Raw genomic sequence first — 18,919 nt, 5'->3', positions numbered from 1 at the left:
GTGACATCATTAAAGTAAAGCTAAAAGCAGGTTGTGTTGAAAAGTGAACATGGTAAAAAACACTATAATGGGCCATAGTTTTGAAGTCCACTTATTATGCAAGGACCATTTTTCACTGTCTCTGAATTATTTTGTTACTGTATCTTTAAGATTTTAATATGTAAATGCATATGAAATGAGGTACTCTATGATATGTCCCCGTCATTTACCTGCTGGTGAGTCTCCTTTCCAACAGGCTGACCCCGTGCAGATGAGGGCATGTTTACTCTGATCCATTTCTTCTTAGACGGCTTCTTCACCCTAACTGGTGGTGGAGAGTCAGCAGAGGCCAGAGACGCATTGGACGGGTAGAGGGAGCTCGTCTCTAGATCCCCCTGACCTTCTTCTCTAGCTCGCTCTTCTTCTTCCTCACTCAGCTGATGCAGAAGAAGGTGAGGGTCTCCTTGCAGCAGGTGGGGGAGGTGGTCCTCCTCGATGGATATGACTCTGCGTAGAGGCCAACCATCCAGTGGCGCATCCTCCACATCCCCCCCGACATTTACAACTTCTGAGTCCCCAGCTACCTTCTGAGACCGAGCATTCACCTCCGGTCTCCCATCATCCCCTGCGGTGAAGGGTAAACGTAGACCGTTTTCTAAAGAAGTGGTCTTCCGTTTAGAGTGCTGAGTCACTTCCTCCTTATCAACTTCTCTGAAATGACAGAGAGAGGTGAGAGCAAATGTTTCCGTGCCCCTACATCATACACGTAGGTATTCACAGAGAATATGTTGCAACATTTCTCACTTTTTGACAGATGGTTTCCTCTCTGTGTATTTTACTGAGGTTGTGCTCAGTCTGTTTTTGCGTGAGGATTTCTTCATTGAATTGCTGCGTTTCTGTTGTAAATTACAAGTAGTTATTCTGTTTTGAATTGCTCTTATCAGCCAAAAGTTTGAACACACCCACTCATTTTCTATTATTAATATTTTCCACATTTTAGAAAAACAGTAAAGTCATTAAAACTATGAAAAAACACAAACAAGAAATATGGGTATTATTTTGTGACCAATAAATGTCTTTCAATAAATCTTCAAACTAAAGTAAAACATCAAAATAAAATAGAAACAATTAACCAAAAAAAAAAAAAAAAAAAAAAAAAAAAAAATATAAATATATATATATATATATATATATATATATATATATATATATATATATATATATATATATATATATATATATATATATATATATATATATATATATATATATATATATATATATATATATATATATATATATATATATATATATATATATATATATATATATATATATACATATACACACACACACACACACACAAATTATTATAAAATTAATTTCTAGTGCCTAAGCTTTAGATAAAAATGTTTTTATTATAAGCATAAATCAGTATTTTTATCATTAACTAAAATTAAATAAAATTGAAATAAAATAAAATGTTAACTGACACAAACTTACACATACAAATTATAATAAAATGCATTTTAGTTTTCATAGATAATTTCATATGTAGGCATAATTATATGTCGGTTAAATAAATTTCTAGTGTCTGAGCTTGTTTTGAGATCATGAGAAGCATAAATCAGTGTTGGTATTAACTAAAAAATATAAATAACATTTACATTAATTTAAATCAAATAAATGTTAAACAAATTAAATTAAAAATAAAAACAAACGTATTTTGAGTTGGCTCCTAAGCCAACATTCCTGTTCATTTTGTTTAAAGTTACTTTAGTACTCAAATTACTAATAAAAATACTAAAATATTAATAAAAAAATATATATATAATAAAAAAGACAAAAACACACAACCAAATGACAAAAAAATTACTAAAATTGCTAAACTTACCAGAAAGCTAATGTCTCGCTCATCTCGTAGATGTTTATTCATTTCTCTGAAAGAACAACATTTAATTTTAGACTTTTGTTGTTTGCCTTTGTCTACAGCATATGTGAAGATGTACCAAGCTCACCTAAGTAGATCTAACTGCTTCATCAAGCTCTGTTTTTCTCTCTGCAAGCCTTCTGTGATTCTGTACATCTCCCTGTGAGGGTAAAAAGTATTATGTGAGTGTGTGAGAGACCCAAAGACACTGGTGGGATTTCTCTGTGTGTGTGTGTACGTAATAAATGCACAGACTGACATCTCTCTTTCCTGCTGAAGTCGAGAGGCCTGCTCCTGCAGAATGCCCAACTGCTCCTGAGCCAACACCAGCTCTTGGCAGGTCTGCTCAAGTTCACGAGACAGCTCCTCATTGGTCATTTTGAGTTTAACATTCTCCAGTCGACTCTCCTGGTGTTCGCTATGAAGGTCACGACATTGTCGCTCTAACTGAAAAAATGTATATACAAAGGTGTGAGTTGAAAAAGGTGAGAGCGGCACAAACGTTTTTGTATGATTATGCCTGTTCGTTTGTGGCACTCACCCTCCTTTGTTTTTGGAAAAGCTGCTCTAAATCCTGTTCTTTACCACGGAGCCGCTGCTGTAGGTCCTGACTGCGCGACTGCAGATTTTCAGAGTCCTGGGAGAGAGAATTAACATATTTCTATAACAGTTATATATCAGCTTTAATATTAGGCCTATTACAATTCGAAATAACGGTTTTCTATTTAAATATATTTTAAAAATCCATGGCAAAGATGAATTTTCAACAGCCATTACAATCTGCAGTGTTACATGATCCTTCAGAAATCATTCCAATATGTTGTTTTGATGCTCAAGAAACATTTCTTATTATCAAATGGTTAAAAACAATCGTGCTGCTTAATATTTTTGTGAAAAACATATACGTTTGACCAGGTTTCTTTGATGAATAGATGTCTTTACTGACACATTTGATCAATTCAATGCATCCTTGCTGAATAAAAGTATCCATTTCTGTTAAAAACATCTCACTGATCCCAAACGTCTTAACTGTATAGTGTGAAAGCACATGCAACAGTTCACAAGCATGTTTTTACCTTCAGAATTGCTTGATCTTTTTCATTAATGATCTGTTGCTCCATTTCCTCATATAATCTGCGAATTTCAGTGTCATGTGTGGCTGTTTTCCTGTGCAATGACAATGCCGTTCAAATGTTAAAACTTAGTAAAAATCAAAAGGCAAAGATATGACACAAACAAGTCTTTCACATAATATCCCAAATTCCCACAGTATTTACATTCCAAAACACTGGCTCAGACCTGCAAATCCAGTTAGGTAATTATTAAAGGATCATAAGATTTCTAAGAATGTCAAACAATGCATGTTGCCAATCTCATCCTTCTGACCTAGATTTGATCAAAATGCATTTTATTCCCATCAAAAACATGTACTGTAAAAACCTGGTTAACTCCTAAGCTCGGTGGTCACTGGACATGGATAAAACAGCATTCTATAGAGAATTACATTAAGCCTCTAAACAGGGATTATTCACAATTAACATGGGGGAAATTAAAGGGATAGTTCTCCCAAAAATAAAAATTACCCCATGATTTACTCACCCTCAAGCCATCCTACACTCTTAAAAAAAAGGTTCTATATGGCACCAAAAATGGTTCTTCGTTGTAATCATAGAGGAACCACTTTTGGTGCTATATAGTACTATATCTTAACATGTTCTGTATATGGTAGCGGTGCTATATAGCACCTTAGTCAAAGAACCGGTGAAGAACCACTGAAGCACCAAAATTGGTGCTATATAGCACTTAAAAAGGTTCCCCTATGATTACGAGCCAAGAACCATTTTTGGTGCCATATAGAACCTTTTTTTTTAGAGTGTAGGTGTACATGACTTCTTTCAGACGAATACAATCAGAGTTATATTAAAACATGCCCTGGCTAATCCAAGCTTTATAATGACAGTGAATGAGAGGCCAAAATTTGAAGACCAAAAAAGTGCATCCAACCATTATAAAAGTAATCCACACGGCTCTGGGGGGTTAATAAAGTCCTTCTGAAGCGAAGCTATGCATTTGTGTAAGAAAAATATGCATATTTAACACGTTATAAAGTAAAATTTCTAGCTCCGGATGTAGCGCAAGCATTTTGAACTGCGAGATGCGCTACACTTTCTTCGTAAGTTGAATACGGAAGGTGGTCCGCCAGATATTTTACTGTATAACATGTTAAATATGGATATTTTTCTAACAAAAACCCATCTATTCACTTCAGAAGGCCTTTATTAAGAATATACACCTAGGATGGCTTTAGAGTGAGTAAATTATGGGATCATTTTAATTTTTGGGTGAACTATCCCTTTAAGAAAACAAAGCCAATTATTGGCTCTTAAACATGGGTGACTTTAGATGGTACTGCTCTATATTCTCTCATTTCATGTTGCAGAGAATCAGCATGTCACCTTCTGAAGGCGCTCTCCATCTCCTTCCTCTCTTGTTGTGCCTCTTTGATTTGATATGTGACACGGGCCAGGAACTCTTCAAAGTTGGACAAGAGGTGAGGCTCATCCTTCCTGAGCTGAGCCCACAGGCTGCGGACATCACTCGGGCTGAATTGAAGAGAGAACGGTTACTGCTTGTAGCAAAACAAAGCTAATGTTTTATTGCAATGTGTCAATCAGTACTGACTCCTCAAACACATTACTAGCACCCAAGCTCTCCATCAACACGCCGAAATGTCTCTCTTCATCATCCTCGTTCCCTGACAGCTCTTCATCCCCTGAGCTCTGAGAAGGTGTATTCATTTGTTCCTCTGTAATGGAGACTCTCCGTCGATGGAGAAAGTTACCTGGGAAACAGTTACAGATACACCTTGGAAAAGTTTCATTTGCTGTGCCATAAATATGTACCAAATAACATTTCTGAAGAGCTCCTCTTGACTGATCATAAACTCACTGAATCCGGAGGAAAACTCTCCCAGCGTCAGGAATCCATTTTTGTCAAGGTCTAGCGAGTCAAAAACGTTCTCGAGTTCCTCAGCAGTGAGTGGCAATTCTTTGTGTAGTCTCTAAGAAAGACAAAATGATGGTGTATGAATGAATCCAATTGAATATTAAAGAAACAGGAGGGAAAATTACATCAACACTATTTTTCTTGGTTTCTGGCAATGTCCTTTGTTACTATGGTTACTCATTGGATAATTGATTATGTTCACCTGTGTCTTGTTTGGTTCATCGGTTAGCTTGTGTATTAAAGCCTTCAGTTTGTTTCAGCTCAGAGTTGTCTTTCAGTGGAAGTGAAAACTGTTTTGTCTTTCTATTCCTAAGGTTCAAGTGTTTTAGATTATATTCTTTGCTTTCTTTTTTGTAAATAAAAGTAAGAGTGCTACAATTTATGCCCTCATATTCCTCATTTTACTGTAACAACGACATATGCACAACTAATATTTTAGAATGAAAAAGAAACTATTTATATACAGAGCTGTATAGTTATATACCCAAGCCATGGCAGATGTAAAAATGAATAAAATGATAATATGAAAGAATAAAAAGTGGCGAAGGACCCCCACTTTACCCTCATATCAGTGCGTGTGATGAAGCCCTTTCCCTCGCTGTCACAGATCTGAAAGAAGTCCTCTATTTTGTCCAACATAGCAATGTGTCCCCATCCTGCGTTCTTCACACTTTTCCTTGGCTGCGGTTTCGGCTGCTTCTCATCCTGGTCTGAGCCACTGCTGGTGACCCGTGTGTCTCTAACGTGTCCGATCTCTGACATGATTCCAGAGCTGCTTACCTTAAACAGGTCAGGATGCAATGTAGGCAAAAGATGTGACCGCACAAATGGGACGGAATCCAAAGCACCAATACTGGGAATTATCCTGATTAATTCAGGAAACATCATTTATTGGTGTCTTGTAGTGAACCCCTGCTGTGGGTCCCAGCTGGAAGAAACAGAGAAAGTGCCACACATCAACAATCCTTTTAGTCTTTAGGAATGTTAAGAGTTTGAGACGTGAAATGCAGATTAGTGACGTCATCGGTAAGCAGACCTGTCGCTTTGCGTTGATGTCCCACCGCCACAATGTCAACCGGAAAAGGTTTCTGCGGTGAAATTTCCTGTTTGATCACAAGCTGAACTTGCTAAGGTTTGGGTGAGGGGGGTATCAAGTATTTCATATTTGTATTTAAGCAAGAACCAATTAAAATAAACGTTTACGTGATTGACAGACATAAAGGTTATTGCCACATCTGTTTACCTCAGAGTTTAACAATAAATAAGAGTTCAATGTTAGAGATATGTGTAATTTGTGACATTAACATAATGAAATGTTGATTTCATGAAGCCTCAAACTAAAATTGCATTCAAGCTAAGTTAGCCGAGAGAGAAATTACATAATTACAGCTCTTACCTGAACAAGAGTTTTACTCTTCCAGGTCTATACAAAAAAAAAAAAGGTTGTCTGAGTGAAGTTTGTGGAGAGCGACCGTTAACTTAGGCTACTCGGTTTGAAATGCTCAGATCAGAGCACTCGAGAAGAGCTCGCGGTCACTGAAGAGGAGGAACTTTATCTCGCGGTCAGCGGACGTTTCTATGGTGACACAAACGCTGAGCATCCTCGATGATAGCAGCACACACACACACACACACACACACACACACACACACACACACCACAAAACAGAATTTCTGTTCTCTGGTGAAAACTTTTTATGCTGAAAATATATGTTAGGTTAGCCTGCTTTGTTAAAATGAACAGCCGGTGGTGGTTAGAAATACGCACGTACGAGTTTTATTTATGCAGTTATTATTGACAATCTTTTTATTCCATTGTGGTCTTGGTCGTAAATCAATGGCACCAGAACATTGTGCTGTTTGTTTACAAGAAACACCTTATCACTGTCCTGCTTTTTAATTAGTTTTATGTAGGCTATGTAAACATTCAACGGATGTCTTTTTTTTTTTAATTGGAGAAATATAAACTAAATTGAATCTCAAAATGTTTTTTCCTTATGCAAACAAAAATCTAACCAAATATAGTTTCTTCAGTTATTGACTATACTAGGCTACATATTTCTATGTAGGCACATAGATGATGTTTTTGACCGTTGCGTCGCATCAATTTAACAATACGCTTTTACACCATATGTCAAATAAAAAAACATTAGGCTAAACGTTTAAAAACACATCTCGGGGCCTACTAATTTTTAAAATGTTCTTTATTGTATAGGCTAAACACGGGGTGTAGCGACGTCTTCGATTGTTGTCATGTCTCGGTGCGTCCAGGGCCGGCCCGTGGCATAGGCGGAATAGGCAAATGCTAGGGGCGCCACTCATCCATAGGGGCGCCAAAATGCATTAATGATACTATTTTATAAATATTAATTTGAAACATTACCAAATAAAGCGCAAAAAAACGTAACTAAGTCCCCCGCATCTTCCCGGTCCGCCTCATCAATCTCCCCCCGCCGAGCTACTTGAAGTGCGTCAGAAATACAACGCGAGATCAGTTTATCGTTTGGGGAATTTGTTGTGTGGCGTCGCCTCTCGCCGCATAACGCAGACAGGATTGCTTTCATTTTTTAGGGTGCTTGGCCGCTCGCGCCAGGTGTTGACACGGTGTAAGTTGCCTGATTATTTATGACGGATGGCCGAATTGAAGTGTCTAAAAAAAAGACAGAAGCCCTCTGATGCAGGGAAGATAAGGGAAACACTGCTCTTCTTACATAGTATTTGTGTCTTGTTTCTAGTCTAAATATCTAAAAATTCTTAAATCAAGGTGCATTTAGGCTACTAGATAAGTAAAATGACAGAAGATAATTTTCTTGTTTTCTTGAAAATAAAATCAAAATGATGTGAGTTTTTGCTTAAAACAAGCAAAATTATCTGCCAATGGAGTGAGAAAAATAATCTTGTTTCTGATTGAAATCTTGTTTCTGTCCCAAACATAAATTAGATTATTTTTCTCACCCCATTGGCAGATAATTGTGCTTGTTTTAAGCAAAAACTCACTTCATTTTGATTGTATATTCAAGTAAACAAGAAAAATGTCTTATGTCATTTTACTTAGTAAATGCACCTTGATTTAAGAATTTTTAGATATTTGGACTGGAAACAAGAAAAAGATTCTAAATAAGAAGAGCATTTTTTGCAGTGTAAAGACAGAAGTAAAGTGATGTAGGCAAACAAATGAACAATTTATTTATTTGCATAGTAGTAAAATACTAATGTTTGCTAATTAATTCCAGTTATTTTTACCTTAAACTTTATGCAAGCAGCTGTTCCGGGTTCTCCAGAGGCCACAGCCAGTGTGATTTTGTCAAAAATAAATAATATAAAAATATTAAACGCATGTAATATCACTTTTTTAATAGCCTAATGTTTTTACTATGCAGTTGTGCAGTTTTAAGGGGGTGTATAGCAATTTTAAAATGTATTTGCCGAAATTAGTAATGATATTTATATACAGGTTTATTTAAAATAGCAACATTTTATGTAAAATTCACACTAAATATCAAAATTTCTCAGTTGAATTCCTGGTGAAAACATGAAAATGCTCATAGTTTAGTGGAAGATTGCTGCCATCTACTGGAAAACAAACACTTTTGCTAGTTCTCAATGAATAGTTTGGCAATGAATGTTAGATGCAATTACTCTTGCTATTTGTGTTTAGGCTGTAATGTGGCGTAGGTGCAATTTTTGTACAGTTTTACTATAATCAGCCTTTAAAAAATAAAAAATAATAATAATATCATGAACATAATGACGGGGTAGAATGGACTGGACATCAAAACAACAACAACAATAAAAATAAAACATCAATGCATTACAAAAATAAAACAGTACGAGTGTTTCCACAACTTAGACTGAAAACATGTAGTGCTAAACCTTGATACAAGGGGCACCAAGTAAAATCTTGCCTAGGGCAGCAAATTGGTCAGGGCCGGCCCTGTTCACAGCTCTCTCTAAGAGGAGACACAGGACGACGACTGAGGCCGTTTATGAGGAGATTCATCGCAGACACAATCACTTCACTCAGAGGGGTGAGACATGAGACATGAATCTTATTTAATATGATGAATTAATAAGAGAGTCTGTGAGACACTTGATGTTCATCTATTATTAGTCCTGTTAAACCTCCTGCTTCAAACCAGAATTCCTGCAGAAAACCACAGAGCTGCAGGTGCATGTTTATATGAGTGTGTGTGTGTGTGTGTGTGTGTGTGTGTGTGTGTGTGTGTGTGTGTGTGTGTGTGTGTGTGTGTGTGTGTGTGTGTGTGTGTGTGTGTCTTCCTGTGTGTATATTTAGAGGGTAATAAGGAGCGGTTCATATGTTTGCTGTGTGCGTGTATGTGTGTGTGTGTGTGTGTGTGTGTGTGTGTGTTTGTCTCTTCCTGTGTGTATTACTGAAAGGCAGTGAGGAATGGGTTCATTTGAGGATACATGTGTGTTTACTAAAAGGCCTAAAAAAGAAATCTGCCTCTAATGTTTTTAAAAATTAAGAGTTTTATGATCCAATGAGGAAATGAGGATTAATTCTGTTTGTAAAGATGAACATGTTTCTGACTGTTCTGCTCTCCTCTATCAGGGAGTCTCGTCTCTGAAGAACTGCATTCTGGGTATGAAGATGCTGATGAGCTGCTCTCAGGTAAGAGAGATGAAGCGTATATTTATTCCACTATTCAAAAAACTTTTTCATTGAATTCAAACTAAATAAATAAATAAATGTTATTAACAAATTATATTAAATATTTGCCTAATGACTCGGTACCTTTTAAATATTGCAGTTTACTTCTATATTAATATTTTGTTCTCCTTTTTAGAAAAAGAGTTCAAGACTATATATTATGATGATGTCACCAACAGCAGTGGCCTGAAAGGTCAGTGACCTTTTTAAATTTATTACATGATTTAGATAATTAATAACTTAAAATTGACCCATAGCTGTTTTTCAAATGTACATAACTAAACCAAGTCTCCCAGTCATTTAATTTTACTAAAATTGTGTTATTTACAATCCTGTGTTGTTAAAAATGGTTTAGATAAAACCAGATTAAAAAATGGGGCATTTACACCTAAATAAGCCAGCAGGTCAAATTTACCCCTATATAATTCCTTTATTTTCCCGCTGTGTTTGAGCAATATAAGCTTACATGATCTGATGTAATGAATAAAACAATTTTATGATTACCCCAAGTTTATTGTTTTTCTCTTATTCAAATTATAAATGATACAACTAAACAAATGAATAATTAATGAGGTGAAACTGCGCTTGAATTTGTCGTTGAATCATACATCCTATACATCACGGTGAATTTTTATTGCTCTTTATTGTCTATTTAGGATATTTTAATCATTTAAATAACATGGGTTATCTTAATACGAGATTAATGACATTTTATTATAACATTACACCACCCAAATATGTATTTATTTCCTTCTAATTCTCGTTGTCATTGCAGGCTGGTTTAGCCTATTTCACCAAAAAGTGATTAGTGTAGCCTGCTTAAAATAGACATAAAACAACAGGACAAAACATAATTGCTGACTAAAAATAATAATTTCATGACTCTAGACAAGTTATGTCTAGTTTTTTTATAAGTTTTTTTAGCCATATCAAAACAGAAATCATGTGCATGGGTAAATTTTACCCGCTGGCGGTTTTAGGTTTACAACGACCCCAGGCGGTTCTAGTTTAATGGTCTCATGACCTGCAACAAGAACATATTTTAGTATCCAAACATATTATTTGTTGATGCAGAAGAGATTATGAAGGAAATCACACCGGGATACTATGATGATGTCATCACTGATGGACTGAAACCAGATTGTGAGACAGGTGCCGTTTATTCTATAATCGGATATGAAATATTTTTTTTTTTAGTAAAGTTATTTCAGTATATTAAATGATTTTTTTTTTATGTGTTTAGAATGTGATTAATGTGTGTATTTTTTAATGAATGTGTGCATTTAGAAGACACACCTGAGAGTTATGATGATGTCATCCCCAGTGGACAGATCTCTGATATCAAAAAAGGTGTTTTTTAATTGATTAAAAATATATATTCCTTTAAAATAAACACCATTACTGATAATATTTTATATTACTGTCTAAATGTTTATTTTTGTGCTTATATTTAACTTTTTGTCCTTATTTTCACATGTAGTTTACACACTTGAGAATTATGATGATGTCATCATTAATGGACAGAGCTCGCAAATAGGTGGGTTGAACAGAAGTACATCTTATTATCACCTTACATGTTTACATGAATTTTTTTGTAATCAAGACACTTAAACCTCTTAACCTGCGCCCCATTTTTGAGAATTCATTGAAAACGATATACCCAAATCAAAATGTCTGCAGCTCTTAAACCCTATGGTCTATATTCATAAATCTGGTCTTATTTTAAACTGGACACTTGAAATGTTGCTACCCAAGAGTCATAATAACTCAAAGAAATATGGGAACAGAGTAATATACATGTAAATATACATGTAAGTGACTCACGTTTTTTTTTTTTTTTTTTTTACTTAGGGAAAAAAATATTATAATTTAATGTTAAGAGCCTGAAAAAAACTTAAATATAAAACTGAATGTCTAATCATGTCATGATTCAAATGAGACAACATTTGAACTGCTTTAGTTGTTTTTCTTCATTTGTATCATTAGGTAAGCTGAAACCCAATAGTTGCGTTTAAAAGTGTAATTTGGCATTTTCTCTCAAAACAATCCCGTCGTCACTGACACGCAATGAATTCTGGGGTAGGCAAGGCCGCAAAGGATCAATCTGTTGAATCCTTCATTTCACGGGAAACGAAAGACACATTTGAAGGCGGGACAACCTTCGTATAGTGGAGCGGTGCACAATCGGCCTTCAAATGTGGCCTAGTTTGAAGATGCAGCCTCTCAATTGGGACACAGCTGAAGTGTTTTATACTGATGGGACGTGTTTTTATGTCATTCTTGATCAGAGGGAGGTCAGGAGGAGTATGATGATGTGATGAGTGTGAGTGAAGATGTGAGAAACCTGTTAGGTAAGTTATTAAGTTATTGTTAGTATGTTTTCCAGATTCATAGACTCCATTTAAAATATTAACCTGATTACAACATAAATTAAGATTTTGTTTTTAATAGCAGATTATGACGATGTGCAGCAGGAGTCAAAAAAAGAAGGGTTCGGCCATTCGGCTCAATGACCACACCGGTTCAAGAAATCTGAACACTTAAAAGTTTGAGTGAAATTGCTATTGATATATCAAATCTCAGGTTTTTATGTTTGTTTGTGTTTGTTTGTTAAATGTATATGCCTCTGTGAGATTGTGTTGTATTGTTTTTTATGGCCTTTTTAATATCAGCAACAACAACAAAAAATAATGCTTTTTCTGCAAAATTACCAAATGAACAAAAATGTGATGTAACAGCTTCACCATCATGACAACATGTACTTTAATTGTTATGTGGATAATGTGTGGATAATGCTGAGTTGCGATTAATTAAATTAAATGATCTATAGTATATCAAATATTATTTTATGTGGTCATGTGTGTTTTAACCAATAAATATGCACATTGCTTGTCTGCTTGGCATTTTACTTTTATAACTGTCCAACAAACTGAAAGTGTGAAGACATGGTGAGTTAGTGCACACAGTCACACACGTTTGTTTGTTTTGTTAGGCCTATATAGGGCTATGTGTAAGTCACAATCTGTAAAACGTTTAAAATATATATTCCTTCTCTATAAAACATATGAATCACTTAATAAGTTAATAATGCTTAAAAACAGAACATTAGAGCCTCCATCCTTTAAAACTACAGACAGGAGAAGTGCAGTACCATTGTGTGACCACTTCAATTTCATCCATACACAAGTGTTGCAGCCATAAATGAAACCATGGTAATAATGTCATTCTCCTTTTTGGTACTTTTAGTATTCTTTTGGTTGAAAATTGTCATTACCTGCAGTCATTCAAAGCTGCACATGCAGATTTAAAGGCACAATATGTAAGATTTTTGTAATAAAAAAAAAAAAAAAAACACTTGCACAGTGTTTTAAATAATGGCTTGTCCCTTGTCATTGTCGCCTATCAATGGTGTAATATCCACGTTATTCTCAGTTTCCGCAACATACGTGGACAAATGCGGACGTGGTGCTTATACACCATCTAAAACGCTGTTGTTGTGTCGTTCAGTCATCATGGATCACGATTATTCATTGGCGAGTACAGAAAATCCCCCCCAAAAAACGTATACGTTGATCAACTGAGGCAAGCAGGCTTTGGGACAAACTGAGTGTGGCAAGCAGAGCGGGGCCGAGAGCGGTGAGAGAACGGTTGTATCTCTCACAGAGGAGCAACGACAGTAAAGGACGAGAGAGGACCAGGCCTGGACTATTTTACGCTATGTTTTATTTATGTGTCTGTGAGGGGGAACCACTTTTACTTTCGGTTTGTTTATTTTACTATTAAAGTGTTTGAAATGTTCGCCGGTTCCCGCCTCTTTCTTCTCTGATCCTTAACCTTGTTACACAGTGAAATAAAACAAGGATCAACATCTGCATTTTCGAGATGGAGAGAGCTTTGCGACAAACATTATAGCCTACAGTATGTGTTGCACAAAAATATTTACCCATCAGTGTTAGTACGACTGTTTTAAACATGTAAAACTGCGCAGAATTAACCCACCAAATAATTTGACAAATAGTCACAATTCAGTAACAGGCTAAAATAGCATTACATTTCCCGTTCCTTGCAGCTAATTCATTACGATGACATAGTGTGATGAAACGTGTAGGTAATACAAAAACTTATTCATTACCTCATCCGTGCACATAATTCATGCATTCCACCATCTCTGGATGGTGAAAACGAAAATGAAAATCTCCCTCTCCTTCATAGCGTCATCTTTGTTATTATTTTGAAAATGCGACCTCTGTCTGCAAAAACTTACATATTGTAAGTACATATTGCAATAAAGAGCTTCTTGATTGCTGACAAACGGCCGTATGTGTTGCAGGTTTCGTTTCAGTGGATTGTAGGTAAGGAGTTATGCATATAAATACTGTTCCCAGAAGGAGGGAAACGAGGTACAACACATGACTATGGGATATCGCGCTCTAGCGCCATCTGCTGAAGACACCTTTATTCACGCCTGAAAGGCCAATGACGCATGACGACGTGGGTGGGGTCACTTACCCACAGCATATAAATGCTGTCGTATGCGTCATTCCCTTTGTTCAGTCCAGCTCTTCACCGAGCTTCACCCGACTGTGCGGGGCCCAGAGGTGTTGTACCTCATTTCCCTCCTCCTGGGAACAGTAGTTATATGCATAACTCAACGTTCCCATTCAGTCGGTCAACTCGGTACAACACATGACTATGGGACATATATTCACACCCCGCCAAGTCGCTGAACTAAACGTAAGGGACCAGCACCGCCACATATCCCTTTTCCAAGGGAAAGATGCATGGCCCCTATAAAAACCCCTGTGGTGAGCACAGCCTGAGTTACTGTTGCCGTAGTTGCAACTAGCGGGTACACCGGACAAACGTGCACAGTGATGCCCAGCTGGCATCCCACGAGAATCTTAAACCAAGCCCCTGACATCTCCATGCCCTTGTAGAGTGCTCACACACCCATCCAGTCAACAGGAGAGTCTTCGGTGCGCATACCACAGCGTATGAGTGACTTGATCGCTTGCGAACAAAGTTCACTCAGAAGCACGCATTCCGAACGCATCTGCACTTAAGCCCAAAGTATCCCGTCAGCATGCAGCCCAATTTTTGAGAACGCATGGAAGGTGCGCATACAACAGCACATGTGCAAGAAAAACAGAAGCGACAGAAGTCACAACAATTATACTGCACATGTATTGAGAATGAGGAGATACGTCATGGTCGCTTGCTGTCACGTGACAAATTGGGCGGAGTCTGAGCCCGTCCACCATTTTGGGATCCCACGCTATCGGTTGCCAGGGGCAACATTGCAAGAGCGATACAGAGATCAGAGCAGGAAAGACGGCTCGAGGAATTATCATTGCGGCGTTTAAGCAGAGAAATTACGAGAAAACTTAGAAGAAATGGAGAAGAGGTCTCTTACAGGGAGAAACATACTACCAGCGCCAAGCAGAGGTATTTAGAGAAGCTGGCTGATATCAAAAACGTTGACCCATACGAGCTGCCGCAGCAGAACTCCGATTCCACTACCTGGGTTGTATCCTCCCAAAATGGCGGAAGGGGGAGGATGCCATGATATTTGGGGGCGGGGCGCTGTGTCGTGACGACATCTCATTCTCAATTGAACTCGGTCATCCCTGCTCATTCGACTGCACGTGAGACGCATCTGATGCGGAAAATTAACTTTACCCGGGCTTTCCTGGCCAAAGGAGTATACCTTGAAATGCTCTCACTCTAAACAGATGGAGCGGAACGCCAGAGTTCCCTGACAGTCCGTGAACTGTCCGTGTGACGTAATTATCACCATCAGGAGAGTCCGCGGATGGCCGTGCACATTGTCTGTGTGCAGCCCAATTTTTGTGACCGCGGACGGTGCACATACAACAGCACATGTGCGAGTGACATGAATTATATAGCACGTTTCCTATGTACAACTGTACACTCAAAACGCTTTACACTCATGTCAGGGGTCTCTCCTCAACCACCAGCAGTGTACAGCATCCACTTGGATAATGCAAGGGCAGCCACAGTACAATGGCACCAGTGCACTCACCACACACCAGCTATAGGGGGAGACGAGAGAGAGCACTTGAAAGCCAAAGCACTCGAAAACCAAAATGCACTAGATAGTGCACATGCGCCGAAAGCACCTTTCCACTGATTTGGCCAATAGAGTAGGCTATACTTTGAAAAACTCACGCTCTCGACTGTGCCCGAAACTGAGCAAAAATTGTAGTATGCCCGGACCCTCTTAAGGAACCGAAAATGCACGCTTTAGCGCAACACCATTAATGCCCTCATGGAAACCGAAACAGTCGCCCAATTAACTTCCAGCATGGAATGGGAGTGACTTTCCTTCGGAGAAGAAAACAGTATCCCCTCAATCAGGCACTGATATGGTGATACAGATCTTCACCTGCACCAAACTTCAAACAGAATCTGCAGAATCTGCCTCCTGCCTGGGACAGCAGGTCCCTGCATAGCGGAAGACACCATGTTGTGTGTCCTTAACAGCAATGCCATGATGCTTGAGTACCATTTTTTTTCTCTGGCCAGCAAGATGCCACCAAAATCAGTGATGGACCTTTCTGCATACATCAGAATCCAGGCTAAACATGTGTTGGGACATTCACCCCCTACGTGGCACTCCTGTCAATAATCAAGAAAACAGCGGGCGATGCATGTTTTCTGCAGATGCAAAACGATCCACATTTCTGCACCACTATTCAAGTGTGCACAAGCCACCGCAGGTCTGCCCCATATCAAGAGCATCCGTGCAAATTGCAGCAGAGAGGGAGTACCTCCTTGCCTACTTATATAGAACCATTGTCGTATTTTCCATTCTGAATAATGCTTGCCCCAAGTGTTTCAGCACCAGGAGAACTACTCCACATAAATGTATGTGAAGCTCTTAAAGCACTGTCAACCACTCTCCTCTTACAGAGTTTCTCGGCCGTGTTGTGACGTTTGTCATCACTACTGAACATGTCGTAACCCTGCCCAGGGGAATTCCTTCTGTTAACAGATCCAGGATCCCAAGGGTACCATAGTCTGAACACCCAACCGCGCTTTTGAACCATGCTTAAATGTCACATGGCATTTGTAAGTTACCAAACGCCCAGTGCCGGAACTCACACAAAGAGGAGAATCCAGCCGTACTACTGCTATCAAGGCCATGAGCCCCAGTAGTCTCAATACTGCAAAAATCCTCTGCCCTCTGTTCGGTTCTGAATCTATCCCCAGACTGAGATATAACAGACCGAGATATAACAGCCCCTTTGGAGATTATCTGAAAATCCCAGAGTTCGTAAATGGAAAACAAGCGCATGTGTTTTATAACACTGCTTGTTCCCTGCTGTCTGCAGCCAGGAGCACTTCATCCAAATAGGAGAACAATATTGTGCTCTGATGGCACAGCAGCAGAACCAACACCGCTTCTGCATATCTTTCAGATATGCGCGCGGTACCATTGGGATCTATAGGCAATCCCATCGACAGAGACCTCAGAAATTTTTTCTGTGCTCCGGGTGGATTGTGGCAAGATGCATCGGGCAAAAAACCACAGATGTAAGCCGATCCCAAGGATGCAGAGGGCATAACAGGTGACATACTTTAAGCATTTTTGAACTTGACACATTAACCGCTCTAAAGAGTTTGTTCATCTGCTGCAAATCTTTTTTTTTTTGGGAGGAGGAGGAGGAAGAATTAACGCTGAAAAACCTCTTTCTCCATCTTCCCTTGTGGCAAAACTCAAATTGCCATTTTGCTGAGGAGAGCACGGATTTCCCCTCTCGAACAACGAAGTTGCAATTACTCCGCCGAAACAGAGGGGGGCGCGAGAGAAACCGCAGCCGACAGCCCTACTGGAATCGTGCGAAGAAGCCACGGTGTTGTTAGTGCGTGCGTGCGCGTGCCACCGTTCGAGGCAGACAGCGAGGATTTCCAGGCATCACCTGTGGAACCCCAGCCTGTAGCACTCCTCTCAGAAACTGAAGCCTACGCGCCTCGATCGCCCTCAGGTGGCCGGTCCCAGTATAGCTCATTAATTTCTACATTTACATAACTGTTTATTTCACACCAACATAATGAATTGTTCTGCATCTGTTTATTTCAGGGGCTTTTGATAATCGCACCTCTACTTCCTGCTCTCTAACTCTAGTCCCGAGATCACTACTGTGCAGACTCAGCCCCAAATCTGCGCAAGATGTCAGCGTCGTGTGTGTGCGGGCCTCCGAAAGCTTCAACTCTCGTCAGCGGAAGTCAATGAAGTCGCGTAGTCCATATTTTTTTACGGTCTATAGTGGAACCCTGCGTCCTTCTGCAAACATTTTCTTTCATTTGCATAACACTGCTTTATCCTCCTCTGTTGGCACACGGCCAGACTGTGAGGTTAGAGGTTCCAGTGCATTCTGAATTTTTTTTTTTTTTACAAATCAACACATGAGGTCTTGTATGCTCAACACACATTTTATTGACAACATACTTAAAACTGAACCCACTATTTTTTCTGTCTTCAGCAGATGGCGCTAGAGCGCGATATCCCATAGTCATGTGTTGTACCGAGTTGACCGACTGAAAGGGAACTTCAAACTTCAGTTTGTTTCAGTTCAGAGTTGTCTTTGAGTTGAAGTGAAATTATATTTTTCTATTCCTAAGATTCAAGTGATTTAGATAATCTTTTTTGCTTTTTTTTGGTAAATAATAGTAAGACTGCTACAATTTATGTCCTCATATTCCTCATTCTACTGTTACAGCAACATACGCACCACCATTCATATTTAACAATTAAAAAAAGCAAAAAAATAAATACAAAACATTTAGCCTATATACAGAGCTGTATAGTTATACCCAGGCCATGGCAGATGAAAAAATAAATAAGGCTGATAATAATGAAAGAATAAAAAGTGGTGAAGGACCCCCACTTTACCCTCATATCAGTGTGCGTGATGAAGCCCTTTCCCTCGCTGTCACAGATCTGAAATTAAGTCCTCTATTTTGTCCAACATAGCAATGTGTCCCCATCCTGCGTTCTTCACACTTTTCCTTGGCTGAGGCCACTGCTGGTGACCCGTGTGTCTCTAATGTATCCGATCTCTGACATGATTCCAGCGCTGCTTAGGCCTACCTTGACCATCTTTGAACAGGTCAGGATGCAATGTAGGCAAGAGATGTGACAGCACAAATGGGACGGAATCCAAAGCTAGATCCAATACTGGGAATTATCCTGATTAATTCAGGAAACATAATTTATTGGTGTCCTGTAGTGAACCCCTGCTGTGGGTCCCAGCTGGAAGAAACAGAGAAAGTGCCACACATCAACAATCCTTTTAGTCTTTAGGAAT

The 18,919-nt window shown here is 38.6% G+C and overlaps 2 protein-coding genes across 5 annotated transcripts in view; one reads left to right on the top strand and one right to left on the bottom strand.

Moving 5' to 3' along the window:
* Positions 1-18,919, bottom strand: part of cracr2ab (calcium release activated channel regulator 2Ab) — a 24,992-nt gene extending 6,073 nt beyond the window's left edge. The window contains exons 1-13 of one of the 4 annotated variants that reach the window (XM_079818193.1): positions 6,312-6,417; positions 5,952-6,042; positions 5,477-5,843; positions 4,859-4,970; positions 4,592-4,751; positions 4,366-4,512; positions 2,986-3,076; positions 2,451-2,546; positions 2,169-2,356; positions 1,998-2,069; positions 1,874-1,919; positions 784-875; positions 210-690 (exon numbers count right to left, since the gene is read on the bottom strand). In XM_079818193.1, the coding sequence (XP_079674319.1) occupies positions 210-690; positions 784-875; positions 1,874-1,919; positions 1,998-2,069; positions 2,169-2,356; positions 2,451-2,546; positions 2,986-3,076; positions 4,366-4,512; positions 4,592-4,751; positions 4,859-4,970; positions 5,477-5,803 (1,812 nt within the window). In that variant the 5' untranslated portion in view covers positions 5,804-5,843; positions 5,952-6,042; positions 6,312-6,417. Of the gene's footprint in view, positions 1-209; positions 691-783; positions 876-1,873; positions 1,920-1,997; positions 2,070-2,168; positions 2,357-2,450; positions 2,547-2,985; positions 3,077-4,365; positions 4,513-4,591; positions 4,752-4,858; positions 4,971-5,476; positions 5,881-5,951; positions 6,043-6,311; positions 6,418-18,504 lie in introns of those variants that run through there. The other 3 variants (XM_079818194.1, XM_079818196.1, XM_079818195.1) reach the window with 3 other exon arrangements.
* The window catches only part of LOC307126098 (scavenger receptor cysteine-rich domain-containing protein DMBT1-like), a gene marked incomplete at its 5' end in the record, with an annotated part of 74,180 nt that continues 61,180 nt past the window's right edge, over positions 5,920-18,919 (top strand). Inside the window, 8 exons of the mRNA XM_079816474.1 lie at positions 5,920-5,941; positions 9,489-9,548; positions 9,724-9,780; positions 10,662-10,739; positions 10,875-10,937; positions 11,068-11,124; positions 11,876-11,938; positions 16,521-16,618. Coding sequence (XP_079672600.1) covers positions 5,920-5,941; positions 9,489-9,548; positions 9,724-9,780; positions 10,662-10,739; positions 10,875-10,937; positions 11,068-11,124; positions 11,876-11,938; positions 16,521-16,618 — 498 coding nt within the window. The remainder of the gene's footprint in view (positions 5,942-9,488; positions 9,549-9,723; positions 9,781-10,661; positions 10,740-10,874; positions 10,938-11,067; positions 11,125-11,875; positions 11,939-16,520; positions 16,619-18,919) is intronic.

This window comes from Gobio gobio, assembly GCF_949357685.1.
Source record: "Gobio gobio genome assembly, chromosome: 5".
Classification (NCBI taxonomy): domain Eukaryota; kingdom Metazoa; phylum Chordata; class Actinopteri; order Cypriniformes; family Gobionidae; genus Gobio; species Gobio gobio.
Note: the sequence above shows the minus strand (reverse complement) of the source record. Positions and strands in the feature narration are given on the sequence as shown.